Genomic DNA, 20,407 nt, shown 5'->3' on the forward strand with positions numbered 1-20,407 from the left:
GACTACAATATCTTCAGCACTGTTTAGTGAGAGCTCATTTAGGAAGATGGAATATGATACTCTTTGGCCCAGAATAGATTACAAAGCTCCATGGATCGTACTGACAGATTCATGCCAATTCTAAATCATTCATGTCTATCAACCTTACCACCTTATTCATGTTTCATACCCATCCAACAAGAAAACATTGGAACAAGAAATATAACTTACTTGGATCCTGTAGTCGGAAAAGCCAGACTGATCCTTAGGCGAATAAATTGCAGCTATGATTTTTCACTTCTGAGGCTAGAGAAGACAAGACTCTTCTCAGCTACATCGATATGAAGATAACGCCAATTTGAAGGATTAAGTATAAGGAAGAAGAGCATCTATATTGGGTGGAATGCTCACTGCTAACGAAGAATTCTTGCTATCTCCAGGAGTGCGACAAGCAAAGGTTCCTAGGCTTTGTTCCTAGTAGCATAAGCAAATGAGGAAGCAAAAACAGAGCAAAAGGAAGCACAAGGAAGCTATAATAAGGGGAGAAGCTTTGAACCTACAAAGCCAAGGCCGATGAATATGATGATGGATGAATTCTCCTCCAAGGAAGCTTCCCCAGACTTTGATACCAACTTAGCACTAGCTGATGAACCTACTGCCAGTTGGCCATAGGCTTGGTCATCATCTCTGCATGCCATCTTCTTGTATTCCTTTTTATGAAGCTTTCAAAGTAAAGCTTTAGAGAGAGGGAGAGAGAGAACTGGAGAGGGAGAGGGTTACAGAAAGGAATTGGAGAGAGAGAGAGTGAGAGGGAGAGAGGGAGGGGACAAAGAGGGAGAGAGCAGAGAGAGTGGGAGAGGGGGAGAGAGATGAGGAGAGAGAGAGAGAGTGGGAGAGGGGGAGAGAGATGAGGATAGAGAGAGAGAGTGGGAGAGGGGGAGAGAGACGAGGAGAGAGAGAGTGGGAGAGGGGGAGCGAGTTGAGGAGAGAGAGAGGGGGAGAGGGGGAGAGAGATGAGGAGAGAGAGAGAGAGAGGGCGGGAGTGAGGGAGAGATAGTGGGAGATGTAGAGAAAGGGAGGGAGAGAGATAGAGAGAGAGTAAATGCGGCCACTGATGCAGGTAAAAATATCAACTCTATGTATACGTATTTAACTGGTTTATATACAAGCCTTGCAAAACAGTCGCGCTAATGGAGCTGATCTGGCGGATAGCCTTGTCTACCACTGCCAGGAACTTGTACGCCTCAGTCGGGGAGGTGGGGGAGGTCTCTTCTTCTCAGTGACAGGAGTTAGATTCTTCATGAGCTGTAGAAAAACCCAACTGGTCAAAGTTAACTTGAATCTCTTAGGGGCCATTATCAAGTGAAACAAATGTTTTAAAAGCCAAACTGGATGTATAATCCTTTACTTTATGAGCTGAAAGGAATTGGATAACATTGATTCTATGGAAATGAGTGAGGGCTTATGAGAAAGAGACCTCATAAAAACTAAGTCCTTTTACTTGCCGCTGCAACATGAAAAAAATTTCAACTAGATTAAAAGAAATAAACAAAAAAACAACATCTCTTCTCAATGTTAATGGATGACAACTTTACCATGAATTAAGTTAATGGCACACTGTTTGATATTTACTAACCGTTAGGTTAGCAACTGTAAGCTCGTTTTGGGGTGTTTTTAAGTCAGTCCAATACCTCTTTGTATATATCGTTAAATTTAAATGGAAAAAAGATACACCTTTTTTTTCATGTCTCTTTTGACTCTGTCTTTTCCATCCTCTTCGATCCTTTCGGGAAAGGTTAAGTTGACATGGTATCAGAGCTTAGGAAAGATTAGATTAGCAGGCTAAGAACTACATAGATTGCAACTATGTCAGCTTATTTTATATCTCTCCGTAAGTATAGGTGCTATCATTCTACTCCCATGATCAATTATTGCTTGATTCCATTTTTGACCCTTTGCTCCGCATATTTGTCTCTCTTGCGCCTGATTTTTTTATGTCTAAAGAAGAGCATATGCCCATGTCTATGGTGGATCTGGGTGCTATGCTTACACATGTGGGAGACAGATCGTTCCTGTTGCTGCCTCAAATGGCTCAAAGGAATTTGTTCACTGGTCACGATCTGTATAAGTAGACAAAATAGATCTCATCAGACTCTTCAAAGCAGAGATCAACTCTATCACTTGACTAATACCCCAACTCAAGAAGATGATCTCAAATATCCTCCTCAGATCCTGAAGAGGATGTCCTCTCTGCATGGATCTTAGACTCCATGTTGCCAGGCATTAGTGAATCCAATACAGATTATGACAATGTCAAAGAAATATGTGATCATATCAGGAACGACATTCCATAAGGGATGACGAATCACGGATAGCAGACCCTGTGGATCATTCTTATGACACTCCTCCAGGAAAATCTTACTGCTGTGGAATATGCTAACAAACTTTGATCTTTACTGAAGGAAACTGATCACAGGAGTCTGTAGAATACCAGATGGTCTTGCGTGACAGGGTTTACTAGTACCTGAATTTGAACATGTCCAAGTTCAGCTGTTCTACTGTGAACATATAAGCTCAACCTTGAAGATATAGTTCAACAGATTTGGAAGGAGGAAAGCCAACTTGGGCTTAGTTCTGATTGCAACACTATGACACCCTCATGCAGGGTAAAGCCCTCAAAGAATGCCTCTGAAGCACCTTGACATGTTACACCCACTATTCAACCACATGTCACACGTGACGATGACCAAGATGATTGTCATCACCATAGACATACTAAAGACACCTGCTGAAAACTTCATGGACGACATAGATGACCTGAAAAAATCATTGGCAAGAATAACAGTGTACAAACAGCAGCAGACGAGATGGATGCTGAGCAACATACCAAGCCAACAAATAATATCAAACAGTTAAAGGTCAAACCGCATCAGCTTCAGTTCAAGGTCAAGGCCACCAAAATAGTTGGATCTACCTCCCAGGTTCACTTACATAAATCACTATGCCTCTCAGTTGTAAGCAAGTTATCTCAGAACCCTGATTTCTAGATTTTAGAATCATGAGCTACTGATCATATGACTCTTGTAAATTCGCATTTTAACAAATATGATATGTGCCATAACTCTAAGAAAAGTTCAAACTGCTGATGGAACACTGTTTAAAGTTGCTGGCATAGGTAGTATAGAAATTGGACCAACCGGTATACTCCCCAACTCTGTGTTAGTTCAATCTCCATTCAAAGATTAGCCCAAATTTCATTTTATAAGCTGATCATTGACAGAGTTAATGCATTTGTCAACAAGGTCAAGGACCCGAAGTGGGATGAACTGTACTACTTGTGCTCTTCCAACCAGGCCAACCTGTGCTTGGTGCCAGCAGTAGGGGATGCTCTGGCATCCAGAACTGTATCATCAACCACAAAGGAAGATCAAGTCTGGCTACTTCATCCACAATTAGGTTACCCCTCATTCCATCTCTTAAAACCCTTTTTTCCAAGTGGTTTGTCAATGGCCATGTATGACATTTTTTTGCGCCAAGTCTGTCACCTGGCGAAACAGAAATGAACTACATACACTTTTATCTGATTCCTGAGCCAGCACTGTATTTGAGTTTGTTACATTCTACACCCTCTAGTAAGTCCAGTAGGGGCATTATCGTCTTTCCCTTCAGTCTTGTATTTCCCTTTAAATATGTAGCCCTCCTCGTTGGAGGGCAGGATTTGAATTTCAAGTAACGTATCCCCTTTGGCAGCTATTGTCTCCCTCGACAACGCCCACTCTGCCGTTCCTCCGCAGCCCATGCCCCCTCAGCGTCGTCCATTCCTCCAGGGTCAGCTCCCTCCTCCTTCCGTCACATTATGATCCCAGGTAGGGATCGTATCCGAGTTATTCCACTGTGATGTGTGGGACCAGCTCCCACCACTGATTTACATGATTTTTGGCTGGTTCCTAATCCTTGCACACAATAGTGGCTGTTTTAATTGGATCCACTACATGAAACATAAATCAAACCTTTCCCTTCTAGTAAAAAAATTGTGGCTTCTGATACACAGACAATATGGTACTCTGATTAAACACTTCCAAACTGATATTGGCAGAGATTTTATGAAAACTGATATTACCACTCTGTTTAAGAACCAAGGCATCCTCCATGAATCTTCTTGTCTGCATATATCTCAATAGAATGGATTGGCCAAATGGAAATTGGGGTACATTTTGGAGAAAATCCAAGCTTTCTTTATCCAGAATAACATTCCAAATGCGATCAACTTCCCATTGCTAAGTTACATAATGACCTGGCACTCAGGATATTAGAGTGTGAATACTGTGTGCATCTACAACCCCACGGAACAATCAACTTCACCTCACGAGCTCTCAAGTATGTCTTCATTTGGATCCTCAAAACAGTGATAAGTGTTACCGTCCTCCTACATGGTGCATTATGATATCTAAAGATGTTACCTTTCATAAGCATAAATTTTTATTACCCTCAGTGTTCCTTAGACGATGCCAGTCCTCTGACTTCGTCCGAGTCATTACCCATGCCAATGTTCCCAGGCTTATGCCCATCACCTGTATGGATCCTCATTTCATCAACTGCTGCTCAAAATTGGAGTCTTGTACAATTTGATGTCAAAAATGTTTTCTTCATGGGCATCTCAATGAAGAGGTGGACGTGAAACCAGCAGCTGAATATCACTGTTAGAATCCCATGCCCCCTTTTCCCTACGTGTAGAGGTTCAAGAGATGTGGTCCAAAATTATGCATTGCCGTGGGAAGGTTCAGAACAAGAGAGATGATCGAGAGAGAGATTCGGTGAGGAAAAGGGAGGGATGCCAGTGCCCTCTGATGATCTGTCTTCTACGCAGCTAGTTCTCCGGGCGCGGGATGCCTGTAAGAAGGGAGGGGAAACAAGAAAAGAAAGAGAGAAGGGTTAGGGCACCCAAGGAGAGGGTCGGGAGGAAGAGGGATGAGCAAGATTTTTATTTTTTTTGAATAACAAAAATACAAGGGAGGAGTAAGAGTACCGATTCTTATCTGAGTTTCTCCTCTTTGATTCTTCCTCTTAGGGTGGATGTTGCTCCCACGGTATCTGCCCTAATGATCTCTGCTTCGTTGCCCTGTGCAGGACGCAGTGCAGGACCCGGGCCCAATTTCAGCCCTAGGGTCTTCCTCTGATAGACTCTTAATGGAATCCTAATAATGTCATCCCTCACGGACAAGTGTGTCTGCTTTGGAAGGTACAATATGGACTTCAGCAGTCCCCATAGCCATGGTTTGAATGGTTTACTCACGCCATGAAACATCACGGTTATCAGAAAGTTTATAATGATCATACACTCTTTTATCATTGCTTCACATCCGTCACTATTTTATTTTTTGGAAGAAAATGGGGGAAGGTCACCAGAGATCGGTGGTCTTCCTTGCATGATTAATTTACAGAACTTTATAAATACAATGCTGACCCAAGGAGTCCCAAGCACCTTCCATTCACCACCCTCTAAACCAAATAAAGGCTAAGCTCTCCACATCATACACTATGCTGACCAGCAACACCTCAAGTCCATTGAAGATGACGTCATTCCAGTGCAGCCATATTGCCAAGAGCACAGCAAACAGCAGTCCCCTTCTTCCCCCTGGGTACCCCATCTCATACAGAGTCTGATATGAACCCGGATCTAGGTTCGTATCGGGAGGACGGTAGAGGGCGAGGAGAGGTAGAAATTCCCGGGGTAGAGAGAGGTGAAACGGGAATGGTCGGGGGAAGGCCGAGCTGAGGGGGTAGGGATCGGCCGAGCATGAGCCGCCTGAAGACATGGTGAGGTAGAGATGATCATGAGGGCAGGGGATCGTAGAGGGAGAGAAGGAGACCAGACCTAGATGTGGAGAGGGGAGACAAGAACTTCTTTCTTCTAACGTCTTGGCTGCCTCTTAAAGGGAGGGCATCCCTATTTAAAGGAAATACATAATCGCCAAATGGCTGAAAACCCCCCTGCAGGATAAATGATGAAACTACCCCTAGATAGGTTCAGGATCCTATCAGAGTCCCAGAAGGACTACTGTGTGGAGACATCCAAAAATTGCCTTTGAAACTCCATGAAATTTCTGGATGTAGAAAGCTTTTTCAATAAGCATGCCCACCGAAAGTGTGGAAAATAGAAGAACAGATGAGATGAGAAATGAGATGGTAGTAGCCTAGAGCTGTGGTCGCATTGAATCCCTGCGGCTCTGCGGGATTAGGAGAATCTCCCTGCTCCGCCAAGAGCCCCATTCTGGGCGTGAAAAATCAAGAAATAGATGAATGTCTCCCCCCTTTCCCAAATGCCTTTAATTATAGGATACCTTGCCCACCTTGTCACTAATCTGTATTCTCACGTGCCAAGGTGACCGCACACATAGATTGGTGATGGCATCCCTTCCTTTTATGACAGGTTTTGGGCAGAACCGTATCAGAATGGTACCATAGGTATTGAAACCATACGCCAGCAAAAAAGTATAAAATACGACCTGAAGAGCTTGGGAGGACTCAAATAATTCATGAGAATTGAACTGGCCTTCATCTCAAGGTATTACCCTTTCACAACCCAAATATATATACACGAGATGAAAGTAGCTACCTCTAATGCCAACATGTCTTGAATCCCATGGAATTAAATCTCAAATTCAAACAAGATAACAATGAACCAGATACCGACACTCAGGCCTCTAGTTTTCAAGCTGGGAATATAGGACCTTTATTCCTCTGCTAGAGGGGAGGTGTTAATGGATGACGACTAATCACAGGCTAGATTAATGACAAGCAGTTCGATGTGTTTGCCGTTGTAAGCTCATATTGGGCTATGTTTAACTCTACCCAATACCTCTATGTTTAAATTGCTTGACCTAAATTGAAAAAAGATGTGTCTATTTTCTTCCTTATTTCTCTTCCCACTCTTCCTTCTCCACCCTCTTCGATCCTCTCCGGAGAAAGATTAAATTTTGACAGCCAATAGTACAAAACTGTAACCCAGAATTCAGTTTAGCAGTAAAGAGAACTTAAAAACTATAATGAAATATAGATGACAATTATATATTGAAGAAATAAAAAAAAAAGTAACTTACATGTATTAACCTCTGTTTACCGCGCTCCGCCTGCATTTACACAATGAAACCAGCAGTCTTCAGAAGGTTTTTCAAAGAAAAAAAAAGTATTAAAAAACCAGAGGTATGATAATTAGTGGCTTTATACTGCATAAAAAAATCACGACTGTAGAATCTGCAAATTGTCAAAAAATAGGCCCCACGGTCATAATGGCTGAAATTCAAAATTTCTAAAGTCAAAAAATACTTTCCTAGAGCAAACTGATAAGATCACTTGGAGGACTTATGTTAAGGAAGGAACATCACTTGGAGACTTTTCATAAAGAAGGAGCACGTCCAGGAATACCCAGAGGTGCTCAAATAAACTTGGGCTTGTCCCAGCCTAACGGTCCTATATCTCTCTACGTTTCTATTTGCTACGAGTATCAAGCAACAAAATTTTAAAGTTTCTAGGAAGAATTGGGTCGTTCTTTGGATTCCCAAAGCTGCATCCGGCTAGGAGATGAAGTACCACTTCTCTCTTTGTCCTCTCTCTCATTTCTTGATTTCGCTCCGGTAAGAATACTAAAGCAAACCCGTAAAACGCACAGAAAGTATAGAGAAATAATATGCTCCAGAGCAGGTTATCAAAGACGAATAACTGTTCCCAGATAATCCCATGTCGAATAGCGTCTTTAAACTTTGGAAATTGATCGACTGAAATATCAAATCTTTGCATATACTCAAGCCGAACCGACTCAAACAATGGCAGAATATACGATTTTTTTTTCTACAAGGTATAATTAGCCTGCATAGAAAGCGACTGTTAATTATAGAGATAAAATCAGCACCTGTTCTTCAAGGAGCATCACTCTTTCTTCTTCCAGACGTGTAATTAAACTTTCAAGCTGCTGAATGTAAGCCTGCAAACCACCCATGAAGGTCCTCCATTCGATGAAGAACTCATCAAAATTCAAAGAGAAATAGAGCTGAAACGGCACCTGTTTTCTTTCCCTCGATCTCGCAGCAGACTCCCTATTCTTTATCATTCTCTTCTGTTTATGCTGCGAAGCTCCATCCAAAGGATCTTCCGACATCTTCCTCTTTCCTCTTTCTCCATGCCCCAAATCCGAAATCTCGTCTTCCCCAACAAGAGATCGATCAACCAGTTGATACCCATGAGAAGATCGTCCCGTTTGTGGCTTCAAGAACGCATGCCCCGATAGTGAATTACTCTCCGTCCCGGTTTCCGCGCGCGCCAGGAAGTCTTCAAGCGTTATCTCCTCGAATTCTACCTTCTGCACTTTCCCCTCTTTAGAAATATCCTCCCAGACAACTTCTTCCTGTTTCAAGAAAGGAGCTTCATTCTGTCTTCTACCGTCATCGACGCAGTACTGGCCGACTTCGATCGAACTATCTAGACAAAAATTTCGAAGCAGATCGCCCAGAGTAGCAGACCCAGAATTCCCCAAGCGATCGACGGAATGCAGAGAGGATTGGCGCGAGAGATCAGAAGCTGCCGGCGATGCCGACATCGTTAACACGCTAAAGACGTCGTTTCCTTGCCTTGATGAAGCTTCTCGTCGATCAAGAAACGTCAAAATCGCTTATTTTCTTCCTCCTGCGAAGATCCGTGGCTTGAAACAACCGAATTTCGTCGATCTGCAACGAGCTGAACTCTCGAACGTACAATCCTTAGTCGATAAAGGTGTATTTAATCGATGAATGATAAATTATAGAAAAGCCCTTGTTAAATTTGGTAGTTGCGTTATGGGCTTTTACAACTTTTGGGATGGGAAAAAACTCCGCTCAATAGGCCAATACAACCCCTCACGGAGTTTTCTGGATTTAGCTATGGAAAGTAGAAAGTTAATATTTAGTTTCACTTATATGGCTTGATGAACAGTTATTTATGTTTTTTGATCACTTCATTTTGTTTTTAAACTGAATGGCACAATTTTAAGAATTGTGGTAAAATAATTTCATTTAAACATTGAGAAGTTTAATTGCGATTGGATAACGGTATAGACTCAATGATTTTGAATTAGTACATGAGCTTTGTGAGGCAAGGCTAACTTGGAAAACATAAAATCTTAGATGTAATAAGAAGAAAACTAGGAGAGCACATAATTGAAGCAAGGTGAGTATCTATAAAAATGTAGATGATCATAGATATTCACCTAGAGATGTACTTTGAAATATACCTATGTATATCTTTAGGAAATCTGCAATTATGTGATAGGATATTGACAGAGTGTGGTGGCGACGACGTCAACGCATCGACACAGGATGCGTCACCACCGTCATTTGAAGTCAACACGACCGCTGAAGACATGCCTCCATCGTCACCGAATCAAGTCAACATGCCACCATCAGGCACGTCTCCTCCCATGCACGCCCCATCACGCGTCCTGACACGTCGCCAAAGGCAGATCCAGAACTGCCCCCTGACGTGACACGATACCACGTCATTCGTCACGTCGCTCGTTTTTCTTTTTATTTCTTTTAACTGTATTTTCTCTTTTCTCCAAGGCCTATATGTATAGGCCAATGTTTCAAGAAACAGTTAGGCAAGTCATAATTCAGGAATTGAGTTTTTGTTAACTCTTCTTGGAGGACTTGCCCTAGCCTCCCCTTCTCCTCAAATTGTCGCCGTCGTTGCCACCCTCGTCGCCGCCGCCGGTTACCACCCACCCTCCTTTCTCTCTTCCTTTCTTTCTCTCTTCCTTCCTTTCTCTCTCATTTCCCTCTCTCTCTCTCTCTCTTTCCTTCTCTCCCTCCCGCCAAAACCAGGACGCCCAATGTCGGCCGCCCCTCTTAGGCCGCCCGCGCCAAGTGTCCAGCGCAGGCGGCCCTGCTCAGGGCCACCCGTGCCTAGCGCCCAACGCCGGCCGCCCCATTCAGGGCTGCCAGCGCCAGTCGCCCTGCGTCGGCCGCCCCTCTCAGGGTCGCCAGCGCCCAACGCCCAGTGCCGGACGCCCCGCTCAGGGATGCCCGCGCCAGTCGCCCTGCGTCGGCCGCCCCTCTCAGGGTCGCCAACGCCCAGCCAGATGCGGGCGCCCGCTTCGAGATGCCCGCGCGCGCGCCACGACGCCAGCGCCGCCGCAAACGCATAGCGCCGGTACGCTGCGCACCCAGCTGCTTGCGCACGCCGTGCACCTGGCTGCCCGCACGCGCCACGCGCCCAGCCGCTCGCGCCTCTGGACGCCCTGGAAGCAACTTGCCGCGCTTCCAAACGCCCTCGAAGCTACTTGCCGCGGTGCATACCGATTAGGTTTCGGGGCGCTGCCCCGAACCCCGCAAGGGGCGACTCTTCACGGAGCCACTGGCCGTGCAGTTGGATCCGTGACACCTGCCCAAAGCGCCGCGTCAATCGTCCGCCAACGGCGCTTGCGCCAAGCACTCCGGCCACTGAGCAACTAGGCTTAGTCTGGTCGTCTCATTACCAGGGTCGCTCAACGCCCGGAACGTCCAGATATTTCGTCCAATGGGCCTTACAATGCCCGGATCGCCCAGTCACGTCACAACCTAAATTTCCCGCAGCCTCATCACGCACCACGGTGCCGAGGTACGCGAACTCTTTGGTGTTGAGTGTTATTCGTCCATTATTCCACGAGGATTCTTCCACCGCCATCACATTTGATTTTGAATATCTCTTTCTTTCCTCAAAATTCCTCCTTTCGTGAGATTTCCTGCGAATGTGAATTCGAGTATTGGATTTGGTGCCTTGGCATCGTCGCAATGGTTGAAGACAGTACTCCCGCCCTCGACGAGGAACGGGGCTGCACCACCATCATTTCATCGATTTTAGGTTTTCGAATTCGATCGTCGTGTGAATTTTGTGGTCTGTTTTTATCCTTCTACCCAAACCCGTCCAGCATTCCACCACCATTGTTATACCCGTCCCCCTTGTCGTCTCTCCCCTAGTCGTCCTGCATCAGAGTGCATCTAGATGACGCCAACGAATCATCAGCGTTGCCGTCTTTGTCATCATCAGCATCACCGCCGTCGGTATGTGTCCGGCCCGATCGGCACACCAAAGCATCCGTGAAGACGCTTGGGTTTAAGTACCCCAGGTAGAGCACATGTTCGCATCTTCCGTTATCTGTTTTCAACATTTTAATCTCTGTTTTATGTATATCACGACGAGTGCCCCTTCTCGTCGTGACGCATCCGTATCACCATGTTTTCGTATCAGTTTGTATCATTTTCATTTTCACATCATTTATTATGTTATTTTGGTATTTATGTTGTAAATGGGGGGGGGGCAGATCCTTTTTGGACTCCCCTTTCTGGACTCCTTGTAAGGGCCCATCATGGCCTTATATAGGGCCATGATGGGACCACGTACATTTCAGATCTGGAGTTGTATTGTTGCAGTTATTATTTGTCCAGGTCCCACCAAGGGAAGAAAGGAGAAGGAGAGGAGAGAAAGAAGAAGAAGACAAGGGAGGATGGACGCCAGACAAACCATCGGTTGTATGTCTTATGCCGATTGTCAACCACCCGCCACATCGTTCGTCACCCAGTCAAGAAGACTTGTCGAGTGTTGCCGATTGCACCGTCGAACGATCGTGAAGACGTTTCACCGGGAACAACAGTTGCAGACGTCCTTGCAGCGACCTCTAATCTCTCAGGGTCAATGCTTGACTGTCGCCGCGTGGAGTTGTTGTCAGCCACGCGCTACAGCGGACTGGACGTCCCAGTGTCGTCGTCATGTGACACTGATTCTCTGTATGATTTCCCAATCGACGGCGGTGGCCTAACATTGCCAGTGACTCACTCTTCCGCCGGACGAATACGCGGATTCCCATGTGAATATCCGATGATAACCACTTCGCGTGGCCGGTGCAATCTCCAACTGACCCCGCGAGCCTGAGTCATCTGGCGCTGATACCCCGCGAACCTGAGTCACCCAGCAACCTTGACTATTCACGGTTGCTCTGTCCGGTGTTCATTGTGGTATCTCTCTCCGCATGGCCGTGGATTGATTCAGTGCCACAAATGACCTTGGTATCTTGACGCCGTGTACGCCTGTTGGAGGCCTGCCTAATCAACGAACACTGGACTCCAATTTTGGAGATCCCGCAACCTTGGACGTCGCCTTGCGGTGCCACTAGGCGCATCCTCTCGGTGGATCAGAGACGCCTTCTCACCGCCAGTCGTGCAACCGTGCCACCCGTTGTCGCCTAGTCAAGCACCAACGTTGCTGCATCCATGTCACTATTACCACACGTCTCTACGGTGCTCTGTTTTGATATGTCGAAAACACTCCGCTTCAATGAGTGATACCGACACAATCCACCACGCGCCGACCCAGTGATGAAATCTTGCCCGCTAAGCTATAGATGTTGGCCGTGTTGCCTTGCCGCCGCCCCTTCTCCCGCCGCCCCTTCTGCCTTCGACCTCTGTCATTTTGCTACTGTGCCGCGATTCCGTAGGCAGTCGAGGTTGTCCGTGACATTCGCCTATGACACGTCCCCACCTACCTGTCTGCACTGGTCTGTGCACCGTCGAAGGCACTGACAACGAATGCCACCACCAACGAGGTACCTCGTTCCCCTTACTCATCAGTTACATTATGTATTTCAGTATATCTTTCGACTGCACTCCACCGTGCTCGGGATAGTTTAGGTGAGAGAAAATTATTGAGAAAACTACAATTTGAGTGTCTTCCTAGGTACGGGCCGAGCCTGCCCGTGACGTGCGAGTCCCTACAGAACTATCGTTAGGCGCTGTAGTCACCGTCATTGCTCCGACAAGGGTCAGAAGGTCACCGTCATCGTCCTCAGTCGCTCTCTCCGGAGCTCGGAACTCGGCAAATCTCCACTCGTCGGCCCTGCACGTACACTTCACCTAGGTCATTTCTCATCACGTGATGGGGACCATCTTGCCGCCTGTAGGGAACGACGTCAACAGCCTCATCGAGCCGCTCGAGCCGATGGCCGCGACTCGTTGTTCAAGTACTCCGCTTGAGGACACATCAGCACGTGTCATCTCAGATCGTTATTTTCTCGATTGTAATTTCATCTCAGATTGTGGACAAGGCCTATCGTGTTTTGGGCCTTGTCGTATTCGAACAATTTTTTTTTTCATCATTTTGAGAGGGCCGCTCGTCAAGAGACAGTTCCCTCCAGTTATGGCCAATTGGGCATGCCTTCGACCCTATATAAAGGTTGGCATGCCCAGGAGGACTGTCAGGTGAATTGAATTGAAAAGTTGAAGTTGAATTTTCTTTAGTTCTTTCTTTCCGCCCGTAGGTAGATCATGGGATCGTGGCCTCCTTTCCACATCGAGATTTATCGTGGATCGTCACCCTCACCCGCTTGTTTTCCTCAGATCGTCTTTGCCATCAAGAACCCCAGTCCTTGGTCTGTCGTTAATCTGAGAATCGTCCAAGAAGCGTTCTTGGAGTAGTCTTGGAGGTGCATGGTTTGCCCTCTACCTTCTGCGCCATCGCCCACTGCTGCCGATGCTCTGCCCATGCCCGTGCTATGCTGCGTGCCCGCCCTTGGCTGCGCGCGCTCGTTCGCGCCCTGTGCCGGCGCTCTACCCGCGCCCATGCCCTGCCATGCGTCAGCGCTGCCCGCTCGCCATCCCCTGTCGTGCGAACGCTTGCACCCGCCACCGCTGGTGCCCTATCCTGCACCGGACTTCTTGATCGCACGCCGCCATCGGCCGCACATCCGCGTGTGCCTGCCGCGTGCCAACGTCCGGCTTCATCCGCTGGTGAGTACTTGCGAACGCGCGTCACCCTCTACCGTGTGTCTTTGTTGCGCGCCTTTCCGCTACCGAGTACCCGCCGCACCCGCAACTGCTTGCGCCCTGCCCCACACCCATGCACTACCGCGCGCCCTCCCTCGGCCGCGTGCACCAGTTCCTGCTCGCGCCGGCACCTTGCCCCGCGCTCGCCCTTGCCGCCTGCTGACCGGCTGCCTGCACACTCACAATCCCGCAGCTGTGTGTTTTCCCCCGCCACTGATCGGCACCCTGCTCCTTGTCCAGCCCACATACTGCTCGTGCTTGTGCGCCACCCCTTGCTTGGATCTGCTTTACAGTCCTACCGTGCCAACAACGGATATCGCTCATCAGGTTCTATCGTCATCCCCTTCTCTCGCAGTTTGGTTATTGTTTACAGCACTGTTGTTTGTGATCATAGCCTTCGAGAGTTAAAATCTGCTATCATCCTTGACTATTTCCCACCCTTGTGAGAGATAGGATTTCTTTGTGGTACACCCTTAAGGAGGATTGGACGTTGACGGGTAATTAACTTTAGCTCTCATCTTGTAATGTCTAGTTGATCCAAAGGGACATTGAGGAGTCGGTTGTGTCCCAATCAACCTTAGTCCATTTAATTGATCGCCCAACTTTAACAGTCTATCTTTGTACTTGTTGACTCTTAAAACTTGCATCATATTATTGCCTCATTTGTGCCTCCTGCATCTTCTGGTGTTGTAACACTTGCCGTTCTATCCTGGCCGGCTACGTGTTACATCATCACGTAGTTACATTCACTTAGTGAATTACCCGTCGGATGACGCCATCGACGACGTCCGACACCAGATATTCTTTTGACCAAAAGCGTGAGGATTAGGGAATAACCCCAACTTGTTGAAATTCATTGTGAATTTACTTGTAAGATTTTAATAGAGATAGGTTTGTGTACTTCATTCCCCCTCTCATATAACTGCAGTATAATTTATCTATAAGTAGAATAAATTGAAATATGTCTTTAATTATAATAAATTAAAATATGTCTTTCAGTAGAATTTTTATTATACCTCATTTCCCCTTTCACATTTTCATGTCATTGTAAGACAAAAAGCCATTAATCTATCCATGTGGCCACAACACACTAAAATTATTGGAGAGAAATTCAAAAAGTGGAACTCAGAGGGTCTTGGGGCCCTCTTCTTCTCAGCCACTTGGGCTTACAGAGATCTGGCACTGATGTATTTGATTTGAAGCTATCAAAGTTTCAATATGAAATTTTCTCTCCAATGGGTTATTTAGGTTTGCTCCTGAAGCTTAAGATTTTAATTAAACTGACATTGTTCACGTATTGAATTTAAGATTTCAAACTTTAAAAATGTTTTATTTAAGCCAGAGATAGTAATGACAAAGGTAAAAATTGAATTGAATCAAATTCAAAGGCTGATACTTCTGGATTTAGTATTCAATTTCAAAGTGATTATTATATCCTCAAGCTGCTTAAACAAATGCAATAGAAAACTCATATTGTAACTGATCTAAATGGTAAGATAGAATTAAAATATAAATATACATTTGAATGGAATAAATTTAGCTCCATTATATCTTTAAATCACATTATTACTTCATCTCGAAAAAATTTATATACAATTAATATTTATAATGAAATTTTATCCATGTTTGAATCATAAATTTCCCCAGTATTCCTCAAACTTATCTTTCCAATTTGAAAAGAATCACTTATAATATATTGGTTATGTATATTCCTCTCTCGTTCAACTCACAAATAACTTTAAGTTCCTCTATCCATCTCATTAGCTGTGGTTTCTGAGAAGAAGAATAATAATAAAAAATTAATTTTGGCGTATGCAATCTTAGTGGAATGTTTTGATCTGACAAAAGCCCTTTGTTATTTATTACTTTTATTTTTTCAGCTTGATTTCTATCTCAATCTAAATGTTTATCTCTATTTCTATCTTGATCTCTATCTCAATGTTTGTCTCTATTTCTATCAACTTCTTTATTTCTCTCTCTATCTATATCTCTATCTTTATCACGATCTCTATCCCTATCTCTATTTCCACGGCTATCCCAATCTCTATCTTTATCATCATCTCTATCTCTATCGCAAGCTCTATACCTATCTCTATCTTTATCTCCATCTCTATCTCTATCACAATCATTGTATTGAGATGTGTCTATCTTGATCACTATCTCTATCTCTATCTCTATCTCAATCTATATCGCCATCTCCATGACTATCTTAACCGATATCTTTAGCTCTATCTCTAAATTTGTATCTATCTATGCCCCTATCTTTATCTCTATATCTTCCTTTACCTTCATCAATATATTTATGTGCATGGCAAACTCTAACTGTATCTGTCTTAAAATTTTTATCTCCATCTCTATCTGTATATTTATTTCTATCTGTACCTCTATTTCAATATCTCTATCTCTATCTCTATCTCTATGTGTACCTCTATTTGTTTCTATCTCACTATTATTATCTGTATCTCTAAATCTTTTTATTTTTTACCTCTATATCTATATGTATCTCTATCTTTATCCCTATCACTATAACTATCTGTATCTCTCGATCTACCTCTATCTCTAAATCTACCTCTACCTTTATCTATATGTCTTAAACTATCTCTATCCAGACCACTATCTCTATCTTTCTCGTTATCTGTACTTCTATCTCTATATCTATCTATATTTATTTCTATATTTATATCTTAAGTTTGGTCTTTATTTCTATAAATTTCTTTATCTCTATCTCTATCTCTATCTCTCTCTCAATCTCTCTCTATCTCTATCTCTATCTCTATCTGTATATCTATCTGTATCTCTATCTGTATCTCTATCTGTATCTCTATCTGTATCTCTATCTGTATCTGTATCTCTATCTCTATCTCTTTCTCCATCTCTATTTCTATCTTAATCTCTGTCTCTATCTCTATCTCTATCTCTATCTCTATCTCTATCTCTATCTGTATCTCTATCTCTATCTCTATCTCTATCTGTATCTCTATCTGTATCTGTATCTGTATCTCTATCTCTATCTCTATCTGTATCTCTATCTGTATCTCTATCTGTATCTGTATCTGTATCTGTATCTCTATCTCTATCTCTATCTGTATCTCTATCTCTATCTCTATCTCTATCTCTATCTCTATCTGTATCTGTATCTCTATCTCTATCTGTATCTCTATCTCTATCTCTATCTCTATCTCTATTTCTATCTCTATCTCTATCTCTATCTCTATCTCTATCTCTATCTCTATCTCTATCTCTATCTCTATCTCTATCTCTATCTCTATCTCTATCTCTATCTCTATCTCTATCTCTATCTCTATCTGTATCTCTATCTGTATCTCTATCTCTATCTCTATCTCTATCTCTATCTCTATCTCTATCTCTATCTCTATCCCTAGCGTTATCTCTATCTCTATCTCTATCTGTATCTCTATCTCTATCTCTATCTCTATCTCTATCTCTATCTTTATCTCTATCTCTATCTCTATCTGTATCTGTATCTCTATCTGTATCTCTATCTCTATCCCTATCTCTATCTCCATCTCTATTTCTATCTTAATCTCTGTCTCTATCTCTATCTCTATCTCTATCTTTATCATTTTCCCTATCTCTATCTCCATCAGTATCTCAATCACTATTTCTACATATATCACGATCTCTGTCTATAACTGTATTTGTATCACTTTCTCTATTTTTATGTTTATCTCTATCTCTTTCTCTATCTATATCTCTCTATATATCCCTATCTCTATCTATTCTCTATTTCTATCTGTATCTTTATCTCTATTTCTATCTCTATCTCTATCTCTATCTCTATCTCTATCTCTATCTCTATCTCTATCTCTATCTCTATCTCTATCTCTATCTCTATCTGTATCTGTATCTGTATCTGTATCTCTATCTCTATCTCTATCTCTATCTCTATCTCTATCTCTATCTCTATCTCTATCTCTATCTCTATCTCTATCTCTATCTCTATCTCTATCTCTATTTGTATCTCTATCTTTATCTCTACCTCGATCTATGTCTCTATCTCTATTTTTATCTCTATCTCTATCTCTATCTCTCTCTACCTCTATCTGTATCTCTATTTCTATTTCTATCTCTATCTCTATGTCTATCTCTATCTCTATCTATATATGTTTCTCTATCTCTAGCTCTATCTCTAGCTCTATGTCTATCTCTATCTGTATCTCTATCTCTATCTGGATCTCTATCTCTATCCCTAGCGTTATCTCTATCTCTATCTCTATCTCTGTCTCTACCTCTATCGCTATCTCTATCTCTATCTCTATGTTTATCTCTATCTCTATCTTTATCTCTATCTGTATCTCTATTAGTATCTTAATCTTTGTCTGTACATCTATCTCTATCTCAATCTCTATTTGTATCTGTATCGCTTTCGTCATCTCTATGTTTATGTCTATCTGTAGCGCTATCAATATCTCTATATGTATCTTTATCTCTATTTCTATCTCTATCTCTATCTCCATCTCTATTTCTTATTTTATCTAGATCACTATCTCTATCTTTACCTCTATCTTTTTTTGTCTTATTCTCGGATAGACCCAAAATGTGGTATGTAAGCATAGACATTTTAATGTCATTTTGGGATTATTTGATGAGTATTGCCGTCAAGTTCATAAGAAATTTGCATATTATCCACTTGATAGAGCAAGTGATAAAAATATCGTATTAATGTTGTTTTATGCATGTTCTACATACTCATGAATTTCTTATTAAAAAATATATTTAAGACATTGTTATTTTTCTAATGTTCTAGAGGTTATCTATGCTGTTGCTGGGAATAAGTCAATATAGAAGTTGAAGAAAGAAATAGAAAAATATATGTATTGACGAAGAGTGAAGAATAAAAACAATGTGTTTATTGGGCCAGCTAGGGAGCCGACTAGGCGCATCAACGCCCAAGGCGGCCGCAGGGTAACAAGCGCAGCCACAGCCAGGCCGCATGCTAACAAAGGCAAGGGCAGCGCACCTGGTGGCACAACCCAGCCGACCACACATGGAAGACAAGGAGGCCAAAGAAGCCCAGAGAGGAGCCAATTTGCAGTACAAAGATGAGGTGTGAGCTTCTAATTCAGTAATAAAGAGTTGCCGATATTTATATAGTGCTGTAGTTTTTAGAAATTTTCAATATGAGAATTAGAATCCTACTGTCTTTTGCTGTCACAGCGGGTGGGGCCACCAATGCGCAAGAATGTGATCACGGCCCAACTTGCTGCGATCTGAAGAAAACAAGAAGTAAAATTGAGACTGGGCTTCGAGCCATCCCGGCCCGAAGCCCGTGTCTCTTCGGGCTTATTTTAAGAGATGGATATGATCTCGTTCGTCTAATCTTCTTTAAGAAATTCAGGCGGTGAGATGTGGTTCGTCTTATTTAATTTATTTTTATATTATTATCGAGAGCTTCGATTGGCTAGCAAGGATGACGAGGACGACTGGGCTCCATGGTGAGCAAATCAGGACCAAGGAAAATGCTAATGGGGCAGCTGATGAGGCGCTGCCATAGCGACGAGGGGGTACACAATAGGAAGGGTCCATAGTTGCAATTTAATCATAGCCGTTGGACATTTATAAGGAGTACCAAATGGCTAGGGGCAGTTATGTCCATTCCCTATCCTAGCTGTCAATGCTGCCGACTAAAGGCCACTTTCGACAGGGCCCGGGAGCAATCCAATGGCCCGGGAGGACCCCCAGGGCCATCCCCCTGCATCGGACGGCCTGGGAAGCCCTTCCCAAGCCATTTATTGAAGCCTGAGGGGCCCCCAAATTCTCATCATCTCCACTAAATTCCAAATCCTCCTTATTTTCATTTTCATTCGAGTCTCTCGGTGGACGGCAGTGACAGTAAAGCAACCTGAGGGGAGAATGCGTTAAGAGTGAAAGAAGAAGAGGGAACTTACCTGGAGGATGATGTGGCCCGAGCGGGGTTAGGAGCCGTTGGCGACCACGAGCAGCTGTAGAAATTCAATAAGTCTCCGCCTATCCATATATTCTTCTATACATTTCTAGACAAACCTGGATAGATATTGAGTTTTTCGAGAATTTTTAATGCGGATTCATTTGAGCATTTCATCGAACACATCATGTGCTGGATGATTATTTTTTATACTTCTTCACTAACTATATTACTATCATCTTAAATATAATATCTAATATCTTATATCTTTGTTATGCTTAGTTCATCTAAAGTACACATACATACAATATCAGATATTATCTCTTCTCTAGTTATCTTAGTAAACTAATATTTTGTATCTACTAATTAATTACTCATTTCTTCGTATAGTTACTATGTCTATTATTTTTAATAGTAATAACTCACAACACCATCATCGAACACATTCTCAAAGGCAGTCCCTGTGGAGACGACTTTACTCTACATTCTAGAATTCTGAGTAAGATTACACATAAAAAAGTTTATTATATTGAAGCAAAAAGAAGACAATGAAGAATTTAACACCCATTTTTGCCTCCATCAATCTCGATGTCTATCTCTCTTGATATCTCAATCTCTATCTTTATCTCTTTTAAGTATATCTCTATCTTCTCTATCTTTATCTCTATTTGTATCTCTATCTTTATCTGGTTAGCTGTAT

General features: G+C 43.2%; 1 protein-coding gene across 2 annotated transcripts; it reads right to left on the bottom strand.

The window, feature by feature from the left end:
• Positions 1 to 1,073: 1,073 nt before the first annotated feature.
• Positions 1,074 to 8,715, bottom strand: LOC144705669 (bZIP transcription factor 12-like). 2 transcript variants are annotated; one of them, XM_078578439.1, is made up of 5 exons: positions 8,039 to 8,715; positions 7,889 to 7,960; positions 7,080 to 7,109; positions 1,457 to 1,486; positions 1,074 to 1,284 (listed from the first exon to the last, which is right to left on the bottom strand). In XM_078578439.1, exons 1-5 carry the CDS (start codon positions 8,570 to 8,572, stop codon positions 1,198 to 1,200), a joined length of 753 nt encoding a protein of 250 aa, XP_078434565.1. In that variant the 5' UTR covers positions 8,573 to 8,715; the 3' UTR covers positions 1,074 to 1,197. The 2 variants fall into 2 exon arrangements, with proteins under 2 accessions (XP_078434565.1, XP_078434567.1); XM_078578441.1 differs by lacking the exon at positions 1,457 to 1,486.
• Positions 8,716 to 20,407: the final 11,692 nt, after the last annotated feature.

The sequence above is a fragment of the Wolffia australiana genome, chromosome 7 (genome assembly GCF_029677425.1).
Source record: "Wolffia australiana isolate 7733 chromosome 7, ASM2967742v1".
NCBI classification, from domain to species: domain Eukaryota; kingdom Viridiplantae; phylum Streptophyta; class Magnoliopsida; order Alismatales; family Araceae; genus Wolffia; species Wolffia australiana.